General features: G+C 56.5%; 1 protein-coding gene across 3 annotated transcripts in view; it reads left to right on the top strand.

The window, feature by feature from the left end:
• The window catches only part of POLE (DNA polymerase epsilon, catalytic subunit), a 36529-nt gene that overhangs the window by 10716 nt on the left and 6310 nt on the right, over nucleotides 1-19503 (top strand). For 2 of the 3 annotated variants that reach the window (XM_037878848.2, XM_043529613.1), the window contains 23 exons: nucleotides 226-333; nucleotides 989-1117; nucleotides 1414-1516; nucleotides 1649-1795; nucleotides 2659-2804; nucleotides 4221-4369; nucleotides 4835-4927; nucleotides 5173-5317; nucleotides 6347-6504; nucleotides 11454-11649; nucleotides 12853-13067; nucleotides 13296-13398; nucleotides 13629-13709; nucleotides 13790-13912; nucleotides 14042-14260; nucleotides 14544-14753; nucleotides 15667-15810; nucleotides 16399-16539; nucleotides 17006-17159; nucleotides 17244-17350; nucleotides 17554-17730; nucleotides 18158-18381; nucleotides 18535-18755. In XM_037878848.2, coding sequence (XP_037734776.1) covers nucleotides 226-333; nucleotides 989-1117; nucleotides 1414-1516; nucleotides 1649-1795; nucleotides 2659-2804; nucleotides 4221-4369; nucleotides 4835-4927; nucleotides 5173-5317; nucleotides 6347-6504; nucleotides 11454-11649; nucleotides 12853-13067; nucleotides 13296-13398; nucleotides 13629-13709; nucleotides 13790-13912; nucleotides 14042-14260; nucleotides 14544-14753; nucleotides 15667-15810; nucleotides 16399-16539; nucleotides 17006-17159; nucleotides 17244-17350; nucleotides 17554-17730; nucleotides 18158-18381; nucleotides 18535-18755 — 3493 coding nt within the window. The remainder of the gene's footprint in view (nucleotides 1-225; nucleotides 334-988; nucleotides 1118-1413; nucleotides 1517-1648; nucleotides 1796-2658; nucleotides 2805-4220; nucleotides 4370-4834; nucleotides 4928-5172; nucleotides 5318-6346; nucleotides 6505-11453; nucleotides 11650-12852; nucleotides 13068-13295; nucleotides 13399-13628; nucleotides 13710-13789; nucleotides 13913-14041; nucleotides 14261-14543; nucleotides 14754-15666; nucleotides 15811-16398; nucleotides 16540-17005; nucleotides 17160-17243; nucleotides 17351-17553; nucleotides 17731-18157; nucleotides 18382-18534; nucleotides 18756-19503) is intronic. The other variant, XM_043529612.1, reaches the window with a different exon arrangement.

Here is a 19503-nt window from a genome sequence, read left to right as displayed (position 1 = left end):
CTTACCATGGGGAGGGAAACACATCCTCGAGTAAGCTGTAGGTCACTGTGGAGAGTGGCTTGTTGCATGGATGCCTTCCGTTGTCCTAGGCCCATCTAAAGCAGACAGAAGAATGGGCAGCTCAGTAGGAGTTTGTAGTTGCTTTCCTCCCCCAGGCCAGCGAGGGAGGTTGGGTGAGAGGAGCTGGAGACAGCCTCATAATTACTCATTCTAATGTCCCCCCAGAACCCTGTTGCCTTCGACTTCCTGCTGCAGCGTGTAGAGAAAACCCTCCGGCATGCCATTGAGGAGGAGGAAGGTTTGCCACTGGATCAAGTCACCAACTTCCAGGAGGTAGCTTGGACCTAGTCCTGATTCCTGCCTGTGTGGGGGTGTGACACGGCTTGGGGCCTGTAGGAGGTAGTACATGGCGTTTCTCTAGACACACACAAACAGGAAACGGGCTTATCATATAACCGCTTTAGCTATTGTTCTTTTCAGCCCTGAGTTCACCTCTTCCCTGCCTGGCCCCCCTCCCCCGCATACCTCTGCCTGGCCCCATTTCCATTGTATTAAATAGTTGACGTCAGAAACTGTCTCCTGTGACTGAGGCTAAGGGGAATCAGTGCTGCTGAAGATCAGAATGTAGCCCATTCTAAGCTTCGTGTGCCGTTAGCTCTTTCTCCGGGTCCTCGTGCACTCTGTGGTCACAGGAAGGTGGGGGGAGGGCTAGCTCAGTGGTTTGAGCATTTGCCTGCTAAACCCAGGGTTGTGAGTTCAATCCTTGAGGGGGCCATTTAAGGATCGGGGGCAAAAATTGTGGATTGGTCCTGCTTTGAGCAGGGGGTTGGACTAGATGACTTCCTGAGGTCCCTTCCAACCCTGATATTCTATGATTCTATGAAAGTTGAGTGACATACTTGTCCCTGTGGAGGGGGGCCCGTGCTGCATGCTCTGCTCAGTTGCTGATTCACTCCTGTCTGGTTTCTGCCTCTTCCCCTCACCGCAGGTGTGTGATGAAATCAAAGTCAAGCTGAACTCCCTGAAGGACATTCCTAACCGGATCGAGTGTCCCCTCATTTACCATCTGGACGTGGGGGCCATGTACCCCAACATCATCCTTACGAACAGGCTGCAGGTAGGTAGCAGGCAGCCTCCTCCTGGGTTTGCATCCCAGTGGGACACCGCTCAAAGACAGGGCAGCTAACTCCCTGCTCAGGAGGAAGTGCGGAAGTAGGGCTGGGTACTGTCAGTTGGGCATTTGGCAGGGCCTGCTATAAATATGGCTGCCAGCGGGTCAGAGGAGAGCAGCCTCTGAGGAGGCAGAGCTCTGAACCCAGTTGCTAGAGGCCTGGGGTTAGAGCCAGGTTCTCTGATCTTCTCTCTCTCTCTCTCTCTCTCTCTCTCTCTCTCTCTCTCTCTCTCTCTCTCCAGCCCTCGGCGATGGTGGACGAGGCCACGTGCGCTGCCTGTGACTTTAACAAGCCAGGTGCCAATTGCCAGCGCCGGATGACCTGGCAGTGGAGAGGGGAATTTAGTGAGTGTTGCTCTGCTGCTTGCAGAGGTTCCTTTGTTGTGCTACCCTGCGGGGAGACCCTGGAGCCTGGCCTAGGGACAGTCCTGCCCTGACTCCTGCTCAGACATGCTCATGGCTGTCCTTCCCTTGCAGTGCCCGCGAGCCGCAGCGAGTACCACCGCATCCAGCAGCAGCTGGAGTCAGAGAAGCTGCCCCCGCTCTACCCGGACGGCCCGCCTCGTGCTTTTCATGAGCTGTCCCGTGAGGAACAGGCCAAGTTTGAGAAGAAGCGACTGGCGGGTGAGAACTAGCTTAAAATGACACTTACGAATTCTGAGCACGTGGCACCTTGTGGTTCAGTTTGCTCCATCGGGATGCTGAAGGGTCGCTTCTCCTAAAGATATTTCTCCAGATTAGCTTCCCCTCTTTGCCTAGTCCATGCTGGTACAATCTGCGGGCTCTAAGGGATAACCCACTGCCAGCTTGTAATGGCACTATAATTTAGAAACTGGCTACTCAGGCACAACTGGCTTTCTCCCTTCCATCTGTCATCCTACACCCTTCTCTGTCCATGTGCTGAGTGCTCTTGTAACCAGCTGCTTCTTCCTAGCTGCTGAAGTTGGAGGTACTTTGCGTGCCAAGACAGATCATGTCTGCTCTCAGCAGGCTGTTACGCCAGCTCTCTTCTGAGGGTCCCCATTGGGGCTGGGCAGTGAGTTTCTAGCCCTTTGGGTTGTGAAGAAAACCCTCCATGGCTCCCTGCTGTAGTCTGTGGACAGTGCTCTGGATTCTGTATGAGACATGATCAGCTGCATTCATCTCTGATGAGTTTTAACTCTGAAACCTAATGATGAATAGCAATGTCAACACCGTGAGCGTTTTTACTGCTCGTGAGCCACTGTTTAGCAGACCCATCCCCCTATTCCAGGGCTGTAGGCCGAGCCTGGGTTTGAGAGGAGCATGAGGTGAGCACCATCCCTCTTTTTGTATGCCCCCCTCATGACCCCTGTGTTGGCAGGTGCTGTTTCTCTCTGCTGTTATGGCCTGCCCCGTGCAAACCTTAGTTGCTGCCGCCATCCTCCTGTGCCCACCTGTCGGGGTGAGCCGCCCCTGTGGGCGTGCTGGTCTCTGGATAAGCTGCCTCTGCTGTCTCTCTGGCACAGATTACTGCCGCAAGGCCTATAAGAAGCTACACGTCACCAAGGTGGAGGAGCGCGTCACCACCATCTGCCAGCGGGAGAACTCGTTCTACGTGGACACCGTGCGAGCCTTCAGAGACCGTCGCTACGAGTTCAAGGGGCTGCACAAGGTGTGGCGGTCGGATCCCTCTGTCCTGGGTGTCACTGGGGTAGCCACGAGTTCCCTTTTCCTGGAAGAGCTGATCTCTGCTTCCAGAAGCAGCTAGGCTGTTCGTTCGTCCAGGGTTGGCTGTTCACCTCGCTGTGCTCAGGAGGTCTGAGGCCAGCTTGCTGAATCGGACCCAAGCTTAGAACAGAGACGGGTCCCTCCATGTGGCAGTTCCGGGAGGGCTGAGGGGACACGCCTGGGTCTCACCACTGATCCATCTTACTCAGTAAGCAGCAGCTGTGAGGCATGAACAGCTCCAAGACCCAATCACTTGCTACACCAGTGAGCTGAGTGGCTGCATATTTAGTTCATCCGGGATTCAGCCAGCCCTGCATTCAGGCACCCTGCTTCCTTGCCCTGGGTTCAGTTTGGGGCAGCACATTTAAACTGAGACAGCCATGAGGTGAGAGGACTGCAGACTAGAGACAGGCTGGGAGGGGAAGGCTGAGAGCTGGGTGAGGGAGAGATGGGAGAGGGGGACCCTAAGCATACAAATTGCTCTAAAGGGGACAGGGATCGGCTCCCCTCCTCCCTGGAGGCAGGGAAATGCTGCAGCAGAGCAAAGCAGCAAGAGGGATTTTACTGTAGGCACTGGGGTGAGCTGACTGTGGAGTCCCAGCGACTGGAGATGGGGGCTGGGCTGTGGGTGCTCATCGAAGGGAATGGCACAGAGCTGGGAATCAAAGCCCATCGATTGGTTTTATTCCCTTTGCTGAGCTGTACGATGCCTGAGACCCTGCAGCCCCTCGCTTCCGGGCCCAGAGAGCTGCAGATCAGCTGTCCGCCTCTTGTGATGTCACGCTCCTGTCCCAACACCAGTCGGGCCCTCCAGCAGAGGGCGGTTGGGACCGGATGTTCCTAATGCATGTAGGAAAAAACAAAAGATCCTTGAGTCTGTCTCCAAAAGGGCTCAGCAAAGGCCCAAACCATCTTTTGCTTTGCAGCTTATCTTTAGTAATTGCCTCAGTCCTGCCCCCAGGCACAGGGGTGGGCTAGAAGGCCCTACCAACCCATATGGCTCTGCTGTTGGATTTTATCCCATCTCCTCCCACCTTTGCAGTTTGCTGGCATCTGTGCAATGAGATGGGGGAAGAGCTGATCGAAGGCAGCTCGGCTGCTGTTGTGTGACATCTGCGAGGAGCGTGTCCTTCAGAGCTGAGGGTGAAGCAGGAAAGCTCCTCTCCATCTAGCATGAGATCTTGTTCCCTAGGTCCCGGTGAAAGGAATGTAGAGTCTAGGCAATTGATCCCGGAGCACCCATGCCTTACTGCGGGCTGTTATCTTGGGGAATAACTGGATGCTGCTAATGTCTGTAGCGGCTGGGCAGGAGCATTCTGACCCGTGCGTGGCGCGTGCGTGCGCGCTCTCTCTCTCTCAGGTGTGGAAGAAGAAGCTGTCTGCGGCCACAGAGATGGGAGACGCCACCGAAGTGAAGCGCTGCAAGAACATGGAGATCCTGTATGACTCCCTACAGCTGGCGCATAAGTGTATCCTCAACTCCTTCTATGGCTACGTAATGCGCAAAGGGTGGGTGCTGCCTGCCGCCCTCTCTGAGGGGAGCTAGACACACGCTCCTCCTTGCCGCACCCCTGCTGGGAGATGCTTCAGGAGGGAGGGGTCGCTTCAGGAGGGAGGGGTCACTCCAGTGATTCTGCCCACTCCTTCCCCAGCTTCTCATTGGTTTTCAAGCCTGTGAGTGCTCCCTGTACCACGCCCCTTGCTGCTGTTGTTATGGCAGCACCTAGAAGTCAATCCAGAGCAAGACCCCTTGTTCTGGACTCTGAACAACCAGAAATAGACAGTCCCTGCCTCAGAGAACTTACAGCCTAACCAGACAAGTCATGGGAGGGGAAGGGGATACAACCTATCACTGGGTGTCACTCTCTTGCTCTTCGACCTTCCCTTCTGGGGCTCCTTGCCATGCCCTTTCCCCAAAGGTTGGCATGAGCTCACTGCCAGCTCCTGTTCATATCTGTCCCCTCTCTCCACTAGGGCCCGCTGGTACTCCATGGAGATGGCTGGGATTGTCTGCTTCACTGGAGCAAACATCATCACCCAGGCCAGAGAGCTGATCGAGCAGATTGGGTAAGTGCCGGAGGGGGTTAATGACCATGGGGCAGGGGCCTGTGGGAGGATTGGGGGAGAGGCCTTGGCTGCAGGACCATCCCGGTGGGACACATGGCATGAGGGCTTGTGAATCACAGCAGAGATGTGGGTTACAAAGGCTCTGCCACCTGCAGGTTCTTCCATCCAGCTGCCCGTGTTAACTGGGTGTGCTCTGCAGAAAGGGCCTGCCCTTCTCTCTGCCAAGCTGTGCTCTCTCTTCCTAGGAGGCCGCTGGAGCTGGACACAGACGGAATCTGGTGTGTCCTTCCCAACAGCTTCCCAGAAAATTTTGTCATCAAATCGACCAGTGCGAAGAAGCCCAAGGTGACAATCTCCTATCCTGGTGCCATGCTGAACATCCTGGTGAAGGTAAATCCAGCCCCACCGTAGACCAGCTGGGAGGGGGTGGAGAGGGAAGGACAGGAGAGGAGGACTCCAGCGGACCTGCTCTCCCAAAGGGGAGAGTGATCTTGGCCTTCACCCACGCGTGGAGCCAGTGAAGGCTGCTCTGCCTTTGTTGAGAATTACAGGTGTCGGGGGCCACCCTATAGGGCAGCTTCTGTTCCAGTACTGTCTCACCATGAATGAACAGGCCCTTGGAGCTTCACTTGCTGCTTGCCCAGTGCCAACCTGTGGAATCACTAGCACAAGCCTGGCACCTTGAGGGTGGGGCAGAGAGTCCCAGAAACCTGCAGCACAGTGCAGATGCCAGCTCATAGAGAGCAAGAGCCCAGGATTTGTGTGTGCACACGCTCTCTTCAGTCTGTGCACGCTGGCTAAATGGTACCATGACCCCAGGGACCCATGCAATGCCCCTTCGCCTGTCTGCCGGTTCCCAGCATAGAGCCTGGCTTTGGACCTTCAGAGACTGGAGTGCAGCATGCTGACCTCTGCTCCTCACTCTAACACAGCACGGGGCTGAAGGCTGCCTATACCCCATTACTGCCTCACTAAAGCCTCTGTCAGGATAGTTTTCTGCCACCCTCTCCTCCTCTGGTCCAAACCCAGCGCACCCTGCTCCTCTCTGTCCAGCCCACCCTATACCAGTCCCCCACTGGCTGGAATCAGAGTGAGGTGCTCTGTAAAGCTTTTATTTTGTGTCCTGCTGAAGTGCAGACCAGGAGGCAAGACTCAGTCAGGCATCTCAGCTAGCTGGCAGATAGGTGCTCCACCCTAGGGTCGTGGGAGTGTGGCTTGTCCTGTGGGGTGCCAGGCTGGTGCCCATTGCCCTGGTGAGGGAGCAGGGAGTGTTTGCTGTCCTTCCCTGCTCGTTTGTGGGAGCAGCGGGTCCTTGGGGGGTCACTCCAGGTGGGTGTGTTGGGGGAATGTCCCCCTTTTGCCCCGCGGATTGCCAGGCCAGCAGTGCAGTGAAGTGATCCCATGACGCTGTGTTTATAGGAAGGCTTCACAAATGATCAGTACCAGGAGCTCGTGGACCCAGCTTCGCTCACCTACGTTACCCGCTCAGAGAACAGCATCTTCTTTGAAGTGGACGGGCCATACCTCGCCATGATCCTCCCAGCCTCCAAGGAGGAGGGCAAGAAACTGAAGAAACGGTGAGTGTCACTTTGCTCAGAGGGAAGAAGGGAGGTGGGCAGGTTGGCTGTTCGTGCTCTCCTTCAGTCTGTTAGGGGCGTGAGGCAAGCCAGACCCTGTTTCCTTACCTGCTCAGCACTGCACAGAACTCATGAAGTGCAACAGTCCAGATTCCAGCTGCAATGTGAACGAGGCTCTACTGCACCCCAGGGCTGAACTGACTTCACCCGCAGTAAAGTGGGGTGAGCCTGGCCTAGGGAGCACCTTCTATTGTTAACTCTGGTTCACCCCCAGGAAGGTGTGAAACGTGCCAGTAGGCCAGAAGAGTGCCTAGCATTGCTGGGGTAGCCTTAGCTCTTACGTTTGCTGGCAGAGATTTTAACTGGGCAGCCTCCATGTTACATCAACAGAATCTTTTGAGTTATGTTGGACCTGATTCTCCCTTGACTTGCAGCCCAAGCAACCCCATTGAAAACCTGGGAGTGTAGGAATGGCCAGATGGGCTTAGACTAGTGACCCATCTAGTCCAATGTCCTTTAGAGGACAAAGCAAGGAAACTCACGCTGGGCAGCTATGAAATATTATTAAGTGAGAGCTTGACATGAGGGCTTAGATCCCTTCCAATTCCCTGTAACTGCCGTTCTCCTGAGCCACACAAATATCTGATCGTTGTTTGAATCCCACTAGCCTTCTGGCCCCAGGAATGTGCTGTGGCAGTTCTTCTCCTGGATTTCCTGTCTGTCAGCTCAGCAGCAACGACAGGGTCCAAATGAGGTCTTGCCACCACTTTGTCTTGTACCGGCTTCATGGCTTTGGTGATCTTTAATCGTCTCTGTTCTGTGTCATTCTTCACCGTGTCTATCCAATGTATCCTTGGTCTTTCTCTGTTTCTGGTTCCTTGCACTCCTGGTACATATCCCCATGTGTGGTATCCTTCTTGAAGTGTCCAAACCATCATCCTCCTCTTTCTTGAATCTTCTGTAACAGCGTTATTTCTTGCCCTAACCATTTTCTTCTCTTCGTTTGTTTATTTTCTGCAGTCTTCTGTTTTCCCCTCAGCCGGTTCATTTCCGCAGTCAAAATCTTGTGTTCATCGGCTTTTCTTATACTCCAGCAGTATTGGCATGAGGGTGCCTCAGATACTCTGGCTTCTGCTTTTATCAAAATGTCTTTACCCTTCTGCAAGATCTAGAGTTTTCCCAAAGTGGTAACAGCTAGACAGAGTCTTTTTTTGTTATCTTCTCAAATCCCATTCTTCAATACTAGTCCTTTAAGGTACACAGTTTGTTCTAGTTCTCTCTCCGAGTTTGATTTTTACCTCTTTCTCTTGTCTTCCAGTTGCCGTAGTATTTGTCTTCTCCATGCTGCTCTTCAGTCCAAATGTTCTGCTGTCCCAGTTAACCTCATCACTTATTCTCTATAAATCATCCTAGGTCAATGCTGTGAGTCAGAATCATCGCTAATTGAAGGCTATGCACTGTCCTACCACATAACATGACTCCTCCCATTTCATCTGTCAGTGCTACAGCCATGACTCCTTCCAGGACCAAGATCTGATGAGAGCGTCCATCCTTGTCTCACGTCTACAGTTGCTCTGCACCATTCCATTTGCTTCTTTTCTGCTCTCACCACACTCAGAAACTTGCTGTGGATGTTTGCTCCATTCTTCATGGATGCCATATGTTCTCATAGCTTGCCATAACCCTCTCTGCCAAATGCAATCAAAAGACACTGAAGTCTGTTGTAACAGATTTCGTTGTGTTCTATGTACTTCTCTGATATCTGGCTCATCACAAATAACTGATCTATTGTGCTTCATCCTTCTTGAAATCCCACCCATTTCTCTGCAAGCACTGCTTCGTTCTCATCTGCAGTGCGTTGGGGAATGCTTTCCTGGCGCACTCAATGAGCTGATTCTTCTGTCATTGCTGCACTGACTCTTCTCCTTTTTTATATATCAGTCCTATTATCGCTTCTCCCCGTTCACTTGGCACTTGCTATGTGTAGATCTCTGCCTGGCTTGTGTCTCGCCTTCACCATGTGTTCCTTGCCTGCTTGCAGCGATGTGACGAAGTGGGACTGTTCTTAATATTTCCTCTGAATACTGTAGGGGTGCCTCAATTTCCCCTATGCATTTCTTAAGTTTCTAGATGGTGGGATAAAAGGGTGTAATTGTTGCAGAGCAAAGGGCCAGTGTACATAAATGGCCAACACTCTGGCAACTGATGGCCTGGGCCCTTCCCCCCCTGCAAGGTGATAGCTAAAGGGTTGGAGAACAAAGGAATCAGGTGACCTCCTGACCTGGGAAAGGAACAAAGCCCAGAGGATGGGGGGCTGGAGCGGGAGTCTGTTTGGGGCTGGCTGGGGATGTGGAGTGAAGTGCAGATGTGGTTCTCTGGCTCACTGCCCCCCAAAATGGACCTGGCTGAGGGGTCCTGTTCTCTGTACCTATAAGCTCTGTTTTAGACTCTGTTCCTATCATCTAATAAACCTTCTGTTTTACTGGCTGGCTGAGAGTCACGTCTGACTGTGAAGTTGGGGTGCAGGACTCTCTGGCTTCCCCAGGACCCCGCCTGAGCAGACTCGCTGTGGGAAGCGCACGGAGGGGCAGAGGAGCCTGAATGCTCCGAGGTCAGACCCAGGAAGGTGGAAGCTGTGTGAGCTGTGTGTCCTGCAGACAGGCTGCTCCCAGAGAGGAGATTTCCCCAGAGTCCTGACTGGCTTCGTAGGGAGCAGTTCCAAAGCATCGCCCGGGGACTCCGTGACAAGCAACTCTGAGCTTACGTCGGCACCTTTTTGCTACTTCTAAGAATTCCAGCATCTGTTCTCCCTGGTTTGTGCTGAGCAGCTTCTCCAGGATGGTTTTCCCCATGTGTTCTGCACTTGTTACAGCTCTTCAAAGTATTCTTTCCATCACTTACTCTTTGCTTATTCACCCCCCGTTATTATTCCACACTTGTTTTTCACTGCCGACATCTTCATCTCATCTGTCCCCCTATATTGCTAATTTCTCTTATATTGAAATATAACACCTGTCACATTTCTCTTTGTGGATTCTTCTGCTTTCTTACATTGTTCTCTTATGCAGTTGCTTCTGTCTCTTTGCTTCCTGTTTTGTGTCTCTGGTCAGCCGACTGTACTCAGCTCTTAAACGTACATCATCCTTTTTATTCTCCTTTAGCTTCCTATGCTTGTCACTGTATTGCAGCACTTCATCTGCTATCCGCCTTATTTCCTCTCTTTGGCCTTGCAGCCCAACACTTATTCACCCACTCTCATAATCCCTTTTTGTACACGGTTCCCACGTCTCTACAACATTCATTTCTTCTTTTAGCAGAGACGTGATGTTTTTCCACATGGCGTATTTTTAGTCTCTCCTGTTACCCAGCTCTTTCAATTTGTCTGCATCATGGATCTTGGTTTTTGGCACTTTTTAGATTTCTCTCAACCTCATTGATGCCAGGACTAATTTATGATTTGATCTGATAACAGCCTCAGATGATCTCCACACTTGATTTATATCTGCAATTCACAAGTACAAAGTCGTTCATGTTCTTCGTTTGCCCCTCGGGTGATATCCATGTCCACTTCCTCTGCCACTTTCTTTGTTGAAATAGTGTGTTCGCTGTCACCAGGCTGTTACTTAGGCTACTAAATTTCTGCCTTTCTCCTCTTCTGTTTTCTTCATCTACATCTGCCTATTGCTCCAGCCCTGGAATTCCAGTCCGATCCTACTTTTGCTTTAAAATCTCTTGAAACTCCTTGTAATGTTTTCTGTAGATCTTTATAAAATTTGTCAATTTCTTCCTTGGGCACTGCTGAGGTTGGTGCATATTTGTATTGTTGTAACTGCTCAGATATGATTCTGAATCTCATCTTCGATGTACAAGGAGATAGCAAGCTAAATGCTGTAAGAACCTGTCTTGCCTTCAGCTTTAGCAGCAATGCAACTCCATCCTGATGCCCGCCATCTTCTCTTCCCACTGTAGATGTCCCATTTGCATCACAGTACAATTCTCCTTTTGCCTTCTCATCTCATTTCATAGTAAGGGAATCCAGGCAGGGGCCTGCCAACGCCTGTTAAACTGAGGGGCCATCTTCTTGCTCAACTCTGCTCAGTTCCTGTTTGCAGGTAACTTGCTGAAGGATGGGGGCAGGTGCAGTTGCTGATCTGGGTGGACACCTTGGCCTCTCACACACTGAACCAATTGCTGCCCAGAGGTCCTGCCAACATGTCCCATAGTCACATGGATGGTGGATGGCCTTCCATAATTCTCTGCATTCACGCTCCCCTGGAGGCCCCGGTGTGGGACTGACCCTCCTTTGGCATCTTCAGAGTGATGTGGATACTCTTGACCTCTTCTCCACGTACCCAGCTTGTTTGGAGAGCATGGCCCTGGGAGGCTCGAGCTGGTTTGTGTGCACCCATGTGCACTGGTGATTACTAGGGCAGGGGATGCGAACTGCAGAGAGAGCCACGGCTTGCAGTTGGAGGGATGTGTCCTTGTAACAAGTGATGCTACAGCATCTCTCCTCTCTGATTACACTATCAGCTTCCTCTGCCCCTTTACAAGCAAGCAGCTTCCTCATCCTCCCTTGGGAAGCTCTCCAGAGCTCTGCCCTGCTTTTCTCACCCCCGTCCTGCGCCATCTGCTTCTCCCCGCTTCCTAGGCGTGGAGCAGTGCCCCGTTCAGTATCCACCCCCTGCCTATTCTGTCCCACACACAACTCCTGGAGGCCCTCCCTTGCCTGGAGCGTTCTGGGAGCTCCGTGGAGCAGGGCTCTGTTATCACTCAGCCCCTTGACTTTTAGCTGTGTGAATTTGGGTTTGATTTCTAGCACCACAGTCCTTGGCCAGCCTGACAATGCGGCTGGGGGTGTCCAGGAGCACAGCAAGGCCCATCTTTACTGGCAGGGAAAGGACATCCCCTGGAGTGCTGGGCAGTCTCTCACAAGCTCTGTCTCCCAGGTACGCAGTGTTCAACGAGGACGGGTCCCTGGCTGAGCTGAAGGGGTTTGAAGTGAAGCGGCGTGGGGAGCTGCAGCTGGTTAAGATCTTCCAGTCGTCCGTGTTCGAGGCCTTCCTGAAGGGCACCACACTGGAGGAGGTCTACGCCTCCGTGGCCAAGGTGGCTGACTATTGGCTCGATGTGCTTTACAGCAAGGTGAGCGCCCAGCCTCTTGCTTCTCTGTGCTGTAACGTGGGCCCTGGAGGGGAGATGGGCGCAACCCCCTGGATGGGAGGACAAGGGGTGCACTGGTGCCTTGCCGCCAGGAGCTAAGGAAGAGCAGCAAGGGGAGGACAGACGTTCTCTCCAGCGACCTGCTTGTCCCCTTGTTTCCCCAAGGGCCATCCCGGCTCTATGGCTTTGGTTCTGTCTGCTGCTCCTGACGTCAGAGGAGAACAGGACCCGTCGTTGGGCTGTGTTTGCAGCACTCCCTTGGCTGCTGTTGTCCGTGTTGGGCTAATATTTGCCCTTCTTCTTCAGCAGCTCCCGTCCCGGGATGAGTCTAGCCCCCTGCCCAGAGGTGGGTCACGAAGTCATTCCCATCCACCGCTCTTAGTCACTCCCCAGCTATCAATCTCAAAGACATGTAGCAAGGCAGAGCCAGGAGACTGGGTTCCCCTCCCCGCATCCTGCAGGGAGGTCAGAACCCGGTGTTTGACATCAGGCTGTTGTGAGGGAAGTGGTGGTGTCAGACTGGGCGTCCTGAGCTCCGCCCATGGAGGAGGAGGAAGGCCTGATCGAACACGCCCAGCCTTGGCCAGCCCCGTAAGAGACATTACTGAAGGATGGAATCAGGTGGTTAAGTAGACATCTCTTTGTAGCAGCTCTGATTCTTCTGCGCGTTCCCCCAGCAGGGCAGTGCTGCTCAGCTCTCACTGGGTTCATTTCACGGTGACCCTCGCAGGGTAGGACGTGGCCATGAGGGCTCTGTGGAGTCTGGCCACCGTCCCTGGGTCAGAATCGGAGAGCTCTGACATAGACAAAGCCAAGAAATTGGGGAGAGTGGGTAACTCTAGGAAACAAATGGGGACGCAGGGTCCCCAAGGGACACTTGGGAGCTTCCAGTGGCCGCTCTCATGCCTGATCAAGATGATAAAATGCCCCTAAATTGCCATAACATGACAATGTAAAACAGGGTTGTCCCCAGACACACACACACCTGCCCCCTCCAGCGAGGCAAGCAGTAGTCAGTGTTCTCAGTATACCTTAGATTGTAAGATCCGTGGCAGAGAGCAGGTGGCAGAGAGCATCTCGTATAGTCCCTCCTTCTCCTCCCCCACGCCCCCCCATAGAGGACCGTATGCTCCTGCAGCACTAGTTAATAGCAACAGGGTTCCCACAGACGCACTCTCTCCCCAGGCTGCCAACATGCCGGACTCCGAGTTATTTGAGCTGATTTCCGAGAATCGCTCCATGTCCCGCAAGCTGGAGGATTACGGGGAGCAGAAATCCACCTCCATCAGCACGGCCAAGCGCCTGGCCGAGTTCCTGGGGGATCAGATGGTGAAGGATGCTGGGCTGAGCTGTCGATTCATCATTTCCAAGAAACCGGAAGGGTCACCAGTCACCGAGAGGTAAGTCTGCTTTGAGAGGCACTGGGGCCCACCACAGGGCGCAGGGGCAGACCATAATGAAGGCAAGGGGGTAAGATGGACCCTGCACCTGCTAGCTGCAAAGAGCCCTAATGGGACACTCTGGGGAGGGGGACAAGCCATGACGGCGCTTGGCCTCCCTGCGGGCTTGGGAAGGGGGTTCTGTGCTGCCAGCACCCAGTGGATGATGAGTGTTCCTGTGTTCCCCAGGGCCATCCCGCTGGCCATCTTTCAAGCCGAGCTCACTGTGCGGAAGCACTACCTCCGGAAATGGCTGAAGAGCCCCTCCCTGCAGGACTTCAACATCCGAACGGTAAGTGATCCGGAGACACCGGTACCAGCTAGGAGCAGCTCCCTCCTGGGTGTTACCGTGGGGGTGACTGCCCGTCACTGGCACCTGACCAGGGGTGTGGCTAGTACATGGGCACAAAGGGGCTGTGCAGACCCAAACTCCCTGCGGCTGTGTCTCTCAGCAAGGTGTAGCTAGTGAGCCCGCTGCTCTGCCTTCCCTAGTGCTAACTGTCACCCTGTCCCTGCACCCAGATCCTGGACTGGGACTACTACATCGAGAGACTGGGCAGCACCATCCAGAAGATCATCACCATCCCTGCAGCACTGCAGCAGGTGAGGGGGCGGCTGGGCCTGGAGGGGCTGGGTCCCTGGCCTCCCCTCTGCAGCTGGCGTGACAGGCCATGTCCCTGCAGGTGAAGAACCCCGTGCCCCGGGTCCGACACCCCGACTGGCTGCACAAGAAGCTCCTGGAGAAGAACGACGTGTACAAGCAGAAGAAAATCAACGAACTGTTCACTAGTGAAGGCAAGAGACAGGTAATGCGGGTGGGGCTGAGACACAGCAGGGGACTGGCCGATGTTGTTTGCCTAGGCCATGTGGGGCCCTGTCTGTTCCTGCACCCTGGCCACTACGGCTGAGCCCCCCTGCCCTTGTTCCCACCCCAGGTCACTGCCAACCAGCCCCAGGAGGGCACCCCGTGCACACAGGTTGCCGACATGGAGGATTTGGGGGCTGCCAAGCCCCTGCAGCTGTCGGTTCCCGTCGCCAGTAAGCGCAAGCGGGTCCCAGTGGCAGGGGAGAGCCAGGAGATGTCTCAGAACCTGGAGCTGACCCAGTCCTGGCGGGAGATCCTGGGCCCGCCCCCGCCCACTGGCACCACAAAGGTAAAGCAAGCTCCAGTGGGAGGCAGGGCAATACTATGAGATGCTCACGGGGAGCACGCTGGTCTGGGGAGCGGTAGGGGGGAATGGCAGGCCTTAGCCCAGCTCCCTGGCCATGCCCAGAGCCTGTCCTGGCTGGGGAGTAGGAGGGGCTGGGTTGTAGCAGATATCCATGTCTCAGGGGATTGCCCTGACCGTGCTGGGCATGTTTGCAGCTCCTGGTCACAGTAGCTAATACTATCTCCATGATCCTCGCCCCAGTCACCCCCCTTTGCTCTCCGCCCAGGAGGAGCGCCTGGCCTGGCTCCGGTACCACAAGAAGAAGTGGGAGCTGCAGGCGCGGCAGCGCCAGGTGCGCCGGAAGAAGCGGCGGCTGGAGGATGGCGAAGTGGTGCTGGGCGGGGGCGTGATCCGGGATGGGCCCTCCAAGGGGCTCAGCAGCTACCTGCGCAGGACAGCACGCAGTATCCTGGACCTGCCCTGGCAGATCGTGCAGGTAGCAGGCAGCAGGAGGTGGGGTGTCTCTGCTGAGTGTGTCACGGGTGCTCAGCCCCCTGTTGGAAATCCCTCCTGCAGACTCCCTGAGCCGCAGCTGGGTGAATCCCAGGGAGACCAGACGGGACCTCCCAGCCCAAGGGCCAGGTGGCTCTGTATGGACACTAGCTCCCATGACAGAGAGAGGGCTCGACCCATTGTCCTTGGCCAGGATTGCTGGGTGGGAGAACCCTGCTCATCCACTGTGGCTCTGCCATTGAGCCCAGCGACCTGGGGCGGGGAGAAAAATGGCGTCTGGACCTTGGCCTGGAGCCTCTCGGGGCTGTGGGCTCCTCCTTCCGTTTGGGCGCTGCCTCTCGCTGCTGTAGTGCCCGTCGTGGCCTTTGAAATCTCCTGCCTGGCCTGGAACTGCAGCCTGAGCATGTGACAGTGATCGGCACCTTGCCCAAGCACAGAATGCCTGGCCAGGGGCCGGTGCTGGCCAGGATCTGCTGGCCCTTGTCACACACTCAGAGCAGAGGGCCCTGGTGGCATGTGCGCAGCTCCTTTCAGAAGTGGTGTCACTGACTGTAGGCTCCCTGAGCCGCGCCTGTGGAGCAGACTTCAGTGGGGATCTCCCCTGGCTCAGGGCCTGGATTTGAGCTAGGAGGGGTTGGTCTCCAGCCCCAAGAAGAGAGCACCCCGGGGAGCAGTAACTGAGCGTGTGCAGGGGATCAGGGGGGCGAAGGCACGGCATGGCCAGGCCGCCCCTCCCTCTCAAGTCCGAAGGTTGAGAAAACATCCAGTGTGGCTAGCGGCCCCAGAGGGAGGGGCAGTATCCTGAGTAGGGGGCCCGACAAGCCCATGGGGGAAGAGTGAGTAACTCTCTGCGCGCTGCCTCCCACTGAGCGTCTGAGCCGCCTTCCTGCCTGCAGGTTGCGGAGACCAGCCAGCCGGGCCTGTTCAGGCTGTGGGCCGTCATCGGGAGTGACCTGCACTGCATCAAGCTGAGCATCCCGCGGGTCTTCTACGTCAACCAGCGGGTGGCCAAGCCAGAGGAGGGAGCCGCCTACCGGAAGGTGAGGGGAGTGCCCTCGGCTCCGCCGGCTGCACGGCAATGAGTCAGCTGCCTGGGGAGTGAAATCCTGTCGGCCACAGGCGAAGTGCAGACAGTTTGCTGTGCAGACCCCTCTACCCAGCTCTGCCAGCGCCCCTCAGTCCCAACCTGCAGCCCCTGCTCCCCCAGCCCTGCCCCCCCACTGCGCTGCCAGCACCCCTCAGTCCTGACCCACTGCCCCCTGCTCCCCCACTGCGCTGCCAGTGCCCCTCAGTCCCGACCCCCTGCTATCCCAGCCCTGCCCCCCACACTGCTCTGCCAGCGCCCCATAGTCCCGACCCGGCCCGCAACCCCCTGCTATCCCAGCACTGGCCTACTGAGCAGAGGCAGGCAGTTATGGTGATTTTGAGATGTGCACAGTGGATGAATCCACCGGACTCCTTTACACGTGGGAATGGGCTAGCGCTGGGAGGTGGGTGGCCCATTCAGCCAGGGCCTGAGCCAGCTCTGGTAGCAGCTGTAGTTCTGTAGCTCTCCTGGGGACGTTTGGGGCTCCCCCCACCCATGGGAGGGGTGCAGACTGGTGTATGCTTGTGTGTCTTCCTGGCAGGTGAACAGGGTCCTGCCCCGCTCAAATCTCCTCTACAACCTGTACGAGTACTCCGTCCCCGAGGACATGTATCAAGAGCACATCAACGAGATCAATGCCGACCTGTCTGCCCCAGACATCGAGGGAGTGTACGAGACTCAGGTGATTGCGCCTGGTACTCAGTGGGGCTCTTCCCGCAGAGACAGACCTGGCCTCAGATGGGGGATGGGAACACAGGTTCCCGTGGCCCACTTGGATGTTACCCCAGCCCGCCTCAGGCCTGGGAGCCTCCTGCCTGCAGCATCAGGTGCCCTGTCGCCAGAGGCGTCTAAAACACAGCCTTTCCCCCCAGTGCCCAGGCTCGACAGGGCTCTCCTTCACAGACATGCAGCAGCATGTGCCATCCTTCTGCCCGGGAGCTGTGGGGTGAGGGGAGGGGAAGCAGGTCGCCAAGTGAGATCACACAGGGAAATGGGGCAGTGCAACAGAACTGTCCGAGCAAGCCACAGTCCCTCCCCCGGTGACTGCCCCTCTGGACCGCCCCCACCCACAGGAAGAGCTGCTGGCCCAGCAGCTCTTCCTGTGACCAGGGCTTCCTAAGGAGGCTGATCAGCTCTACCCTCCCTAGGTGCCGTTACTGCTGCGCGCCTTGATCCACCTAGGCTGCGTGTGCATGGTCAGCAGGCAGCTGGTCAGGCATCTCACCGGCCGCGAGGCTGAAACCTTTGCCCTGGAGCACCTGGAGATGCGCTCGCTGGCCCAGTTCAGCTACCTAGAGCCAGGTAAGGCCCTGAGGCTGGGTGTGTTGGCAGGAGGGCTGCAGGGCCCAGCCCCAGGGCCCTGACCTGTCTGCTCTGCGTTCCTAGGGAGCATCCGGCACATCTATCTCTATCACAACTCCCAGGGCAGCAAGGCGCTCTTTGGCCTCTTCGTCCCATCGCAGCGCAAGGCCTCTGTCTTCGTGCTGGACACGGTAAGGCTGCGGGCAGGCGGGGTGTCTTTAGAGGGGCTGGGGCGCTCTGTGCTGCTTTGGATCGTAGCTTCCCAGTGGACTCCAGCAGGAGTGAGGCAGCGCTGTTCTTCAAACCCCTTTCAGCGTGGAGAAATGCAGCCTCCCTGGCCGTGAGGACTGGGGGCCCTGCTCCTCCCCCCTGACCTGCTCTGCCTTTGGCACAGGTGCGCAGTAACCAGATGCCGAACCTCGCCAACCTGTACTCGTCGGAGCGCAGCACGATGCTGGAGAAGCTGGGCGAGGAGCTGCTCCCGCCGGACAAGCACACCTTCGAGGTGCGAGCCGAGACCGACCTCAAGACGGTCTCCAGGGCCATCCAGCGCGTGCTGCTGGGCTACAAGGTAGGAGCCTGGCGAGTGAGCCGCAAGGCTGCCCCCAGCCACTGGGCTAGGCTAGACACACAGGCGCGGCAGTAGACCATTGGCGGGTGGCACAGCACTTCACACCCGCCCCCAGGCCCTGGCTGGCCAGCTGTTGCCCTACCTGGTGCAGTCTCTCCCCAGTGCAGGACAAGCCTTGCAGCTAGGCCTCCTGACTTGTTCCTTGGGGCCATGTCCCCACAGCCTCTGCTCCCAGGGGTCCCAGAATGCACTGGGACCCGCCAGCTCTGCAGGGTGCTCTGACCCGCTGCAGGGGCAGGTGTGATCAGCCATGGGCACTCGCTGGCCAGGCTGCAGTTTCCCCACCTAGACAGAGGCCTCCGCACCCCCCAGAGGGGTTGTCCTGTGTGCCCCAGCCAGCCCCAACTCCCTTCCCCCCGCGATGCAGGACGAGCGCAGGGGCCCCACGCTGATTGCTGTGCAGTCCAACTGGGACGTGAAGCAGCTGGCGAGTGGGATTCCCGTCTTCGAAGAGTTCCCCTTGGTTCCCGTGCGGGTGACGGATGACATCAGCTATGCTGTCCTGGACTGGCAGCGCCATGCTGCCCGCCGCATGATCCGCCACTACCTCAACCTGGACACCTGCCTGTCCCAGGCCTTCGAGATGAGCAGGTGAGCCGCTGTCTGGGGACAGTGTGGGTGGGGGAGGGTGCCTGGCACAGTGGGAGGGCCAGGAGCCGTGGCTGGCTTGTCCTGTGTCCCCGAGATGGGGCAGGCCAGTGTCAGAGCCCTGCCTAGCCGCACCCCTCGCCTTCCCCATCCCAGGTACTATCACATCCCCATCGGGAACCTCCCCGACGACATCTCCACCTTCGGCTCTGACCTCTTCTTCTCCCGCCACCTGCGACGCCACAACCACCTGCTGTGGCTCTCACCCATGGCTCGCCCAGACCTCGGGGGCAAGGAGGCGGACGACAATCGGCTGGTCATGGAGTTCGACGACAGAGCCTCGGTGGAGATCAACAACCCGGGCTGCTATTCCACTGGTGAGGAGGGGGCTGCGGAGGCTGGGCTGCTGCTCAGGGATTGAGAGGCAGGGGGTGGGGTAGGGTGTTTGGGGGACTGCTCAGCACCCTGCCACCGGCCCACCTTGGGCTGCCATCCTCTTGGCTAAGCCAGGGTCAAGGCAGTTGATACTGTGGCTGGTTTATGGTGAAAAGTGACATGGGCAGAGCTACGTTGTGAACGCACCCCCTCTGCCTCATGCAGCCATGCCGACATAGCCCCAGTGTAGACACAGCTGTGCCGTCCAGGGAGGGTAACCGAGAAACCCCGTCTAGCGGCGTAGGCTGCGTCTGCACTCTGGGCTGGTCTCTGGAGATGGGAAACCCCCAGGGAAAGCCGGGTGCTGCTGGCACCAGTGGATAGAGGCTCCAGAACCCCCATGGTCACCCTGGCTGTCCTCGGAAAGTCAGCCCATTACTGTGAAACATTCAGAACAAGGCTGAATAACGCTGAACAGCCTGCCGGGGGGCCAGGGTCCCTGCGGCTGGAGACACCGAGCATCTTTAAATGCCAGCAAATAGCGAAATCCTGGCTGCGGCTAGTGACTGATCAACCAGCTAGTGGTTGTGCGGACCCAGGCGGCTGTCCTGCCTCATTAGAGGGTCTGAAACGGTTCAGGGCCCTCCATTTCCACAGCAGCTGCTGCTCCAGATAACCGGCCCCTGCCGCCCACTCCACAAGCATCGTGCTGTACAAAGCCACAGGGTAGCTGTACACTGCAACAGTTGC

Source organism: Chelonia mydas, chromosome 15, assembly GCF_015237465.2.
Source record: "Chelonia mydas isolate rCheMyd1 chromosome 15, rCheMyd1.pri.v2, whole genome shotgun sequence".
Classification (NCBI taxonomy): Eukaryota; Metazoa; Chordata; order Testudines; family Cheloniidae; genus Chelonia; species Chelonia mydas.
This window is presented reverse-complemented; position numbering and strand designations above follow the sequence as displayed.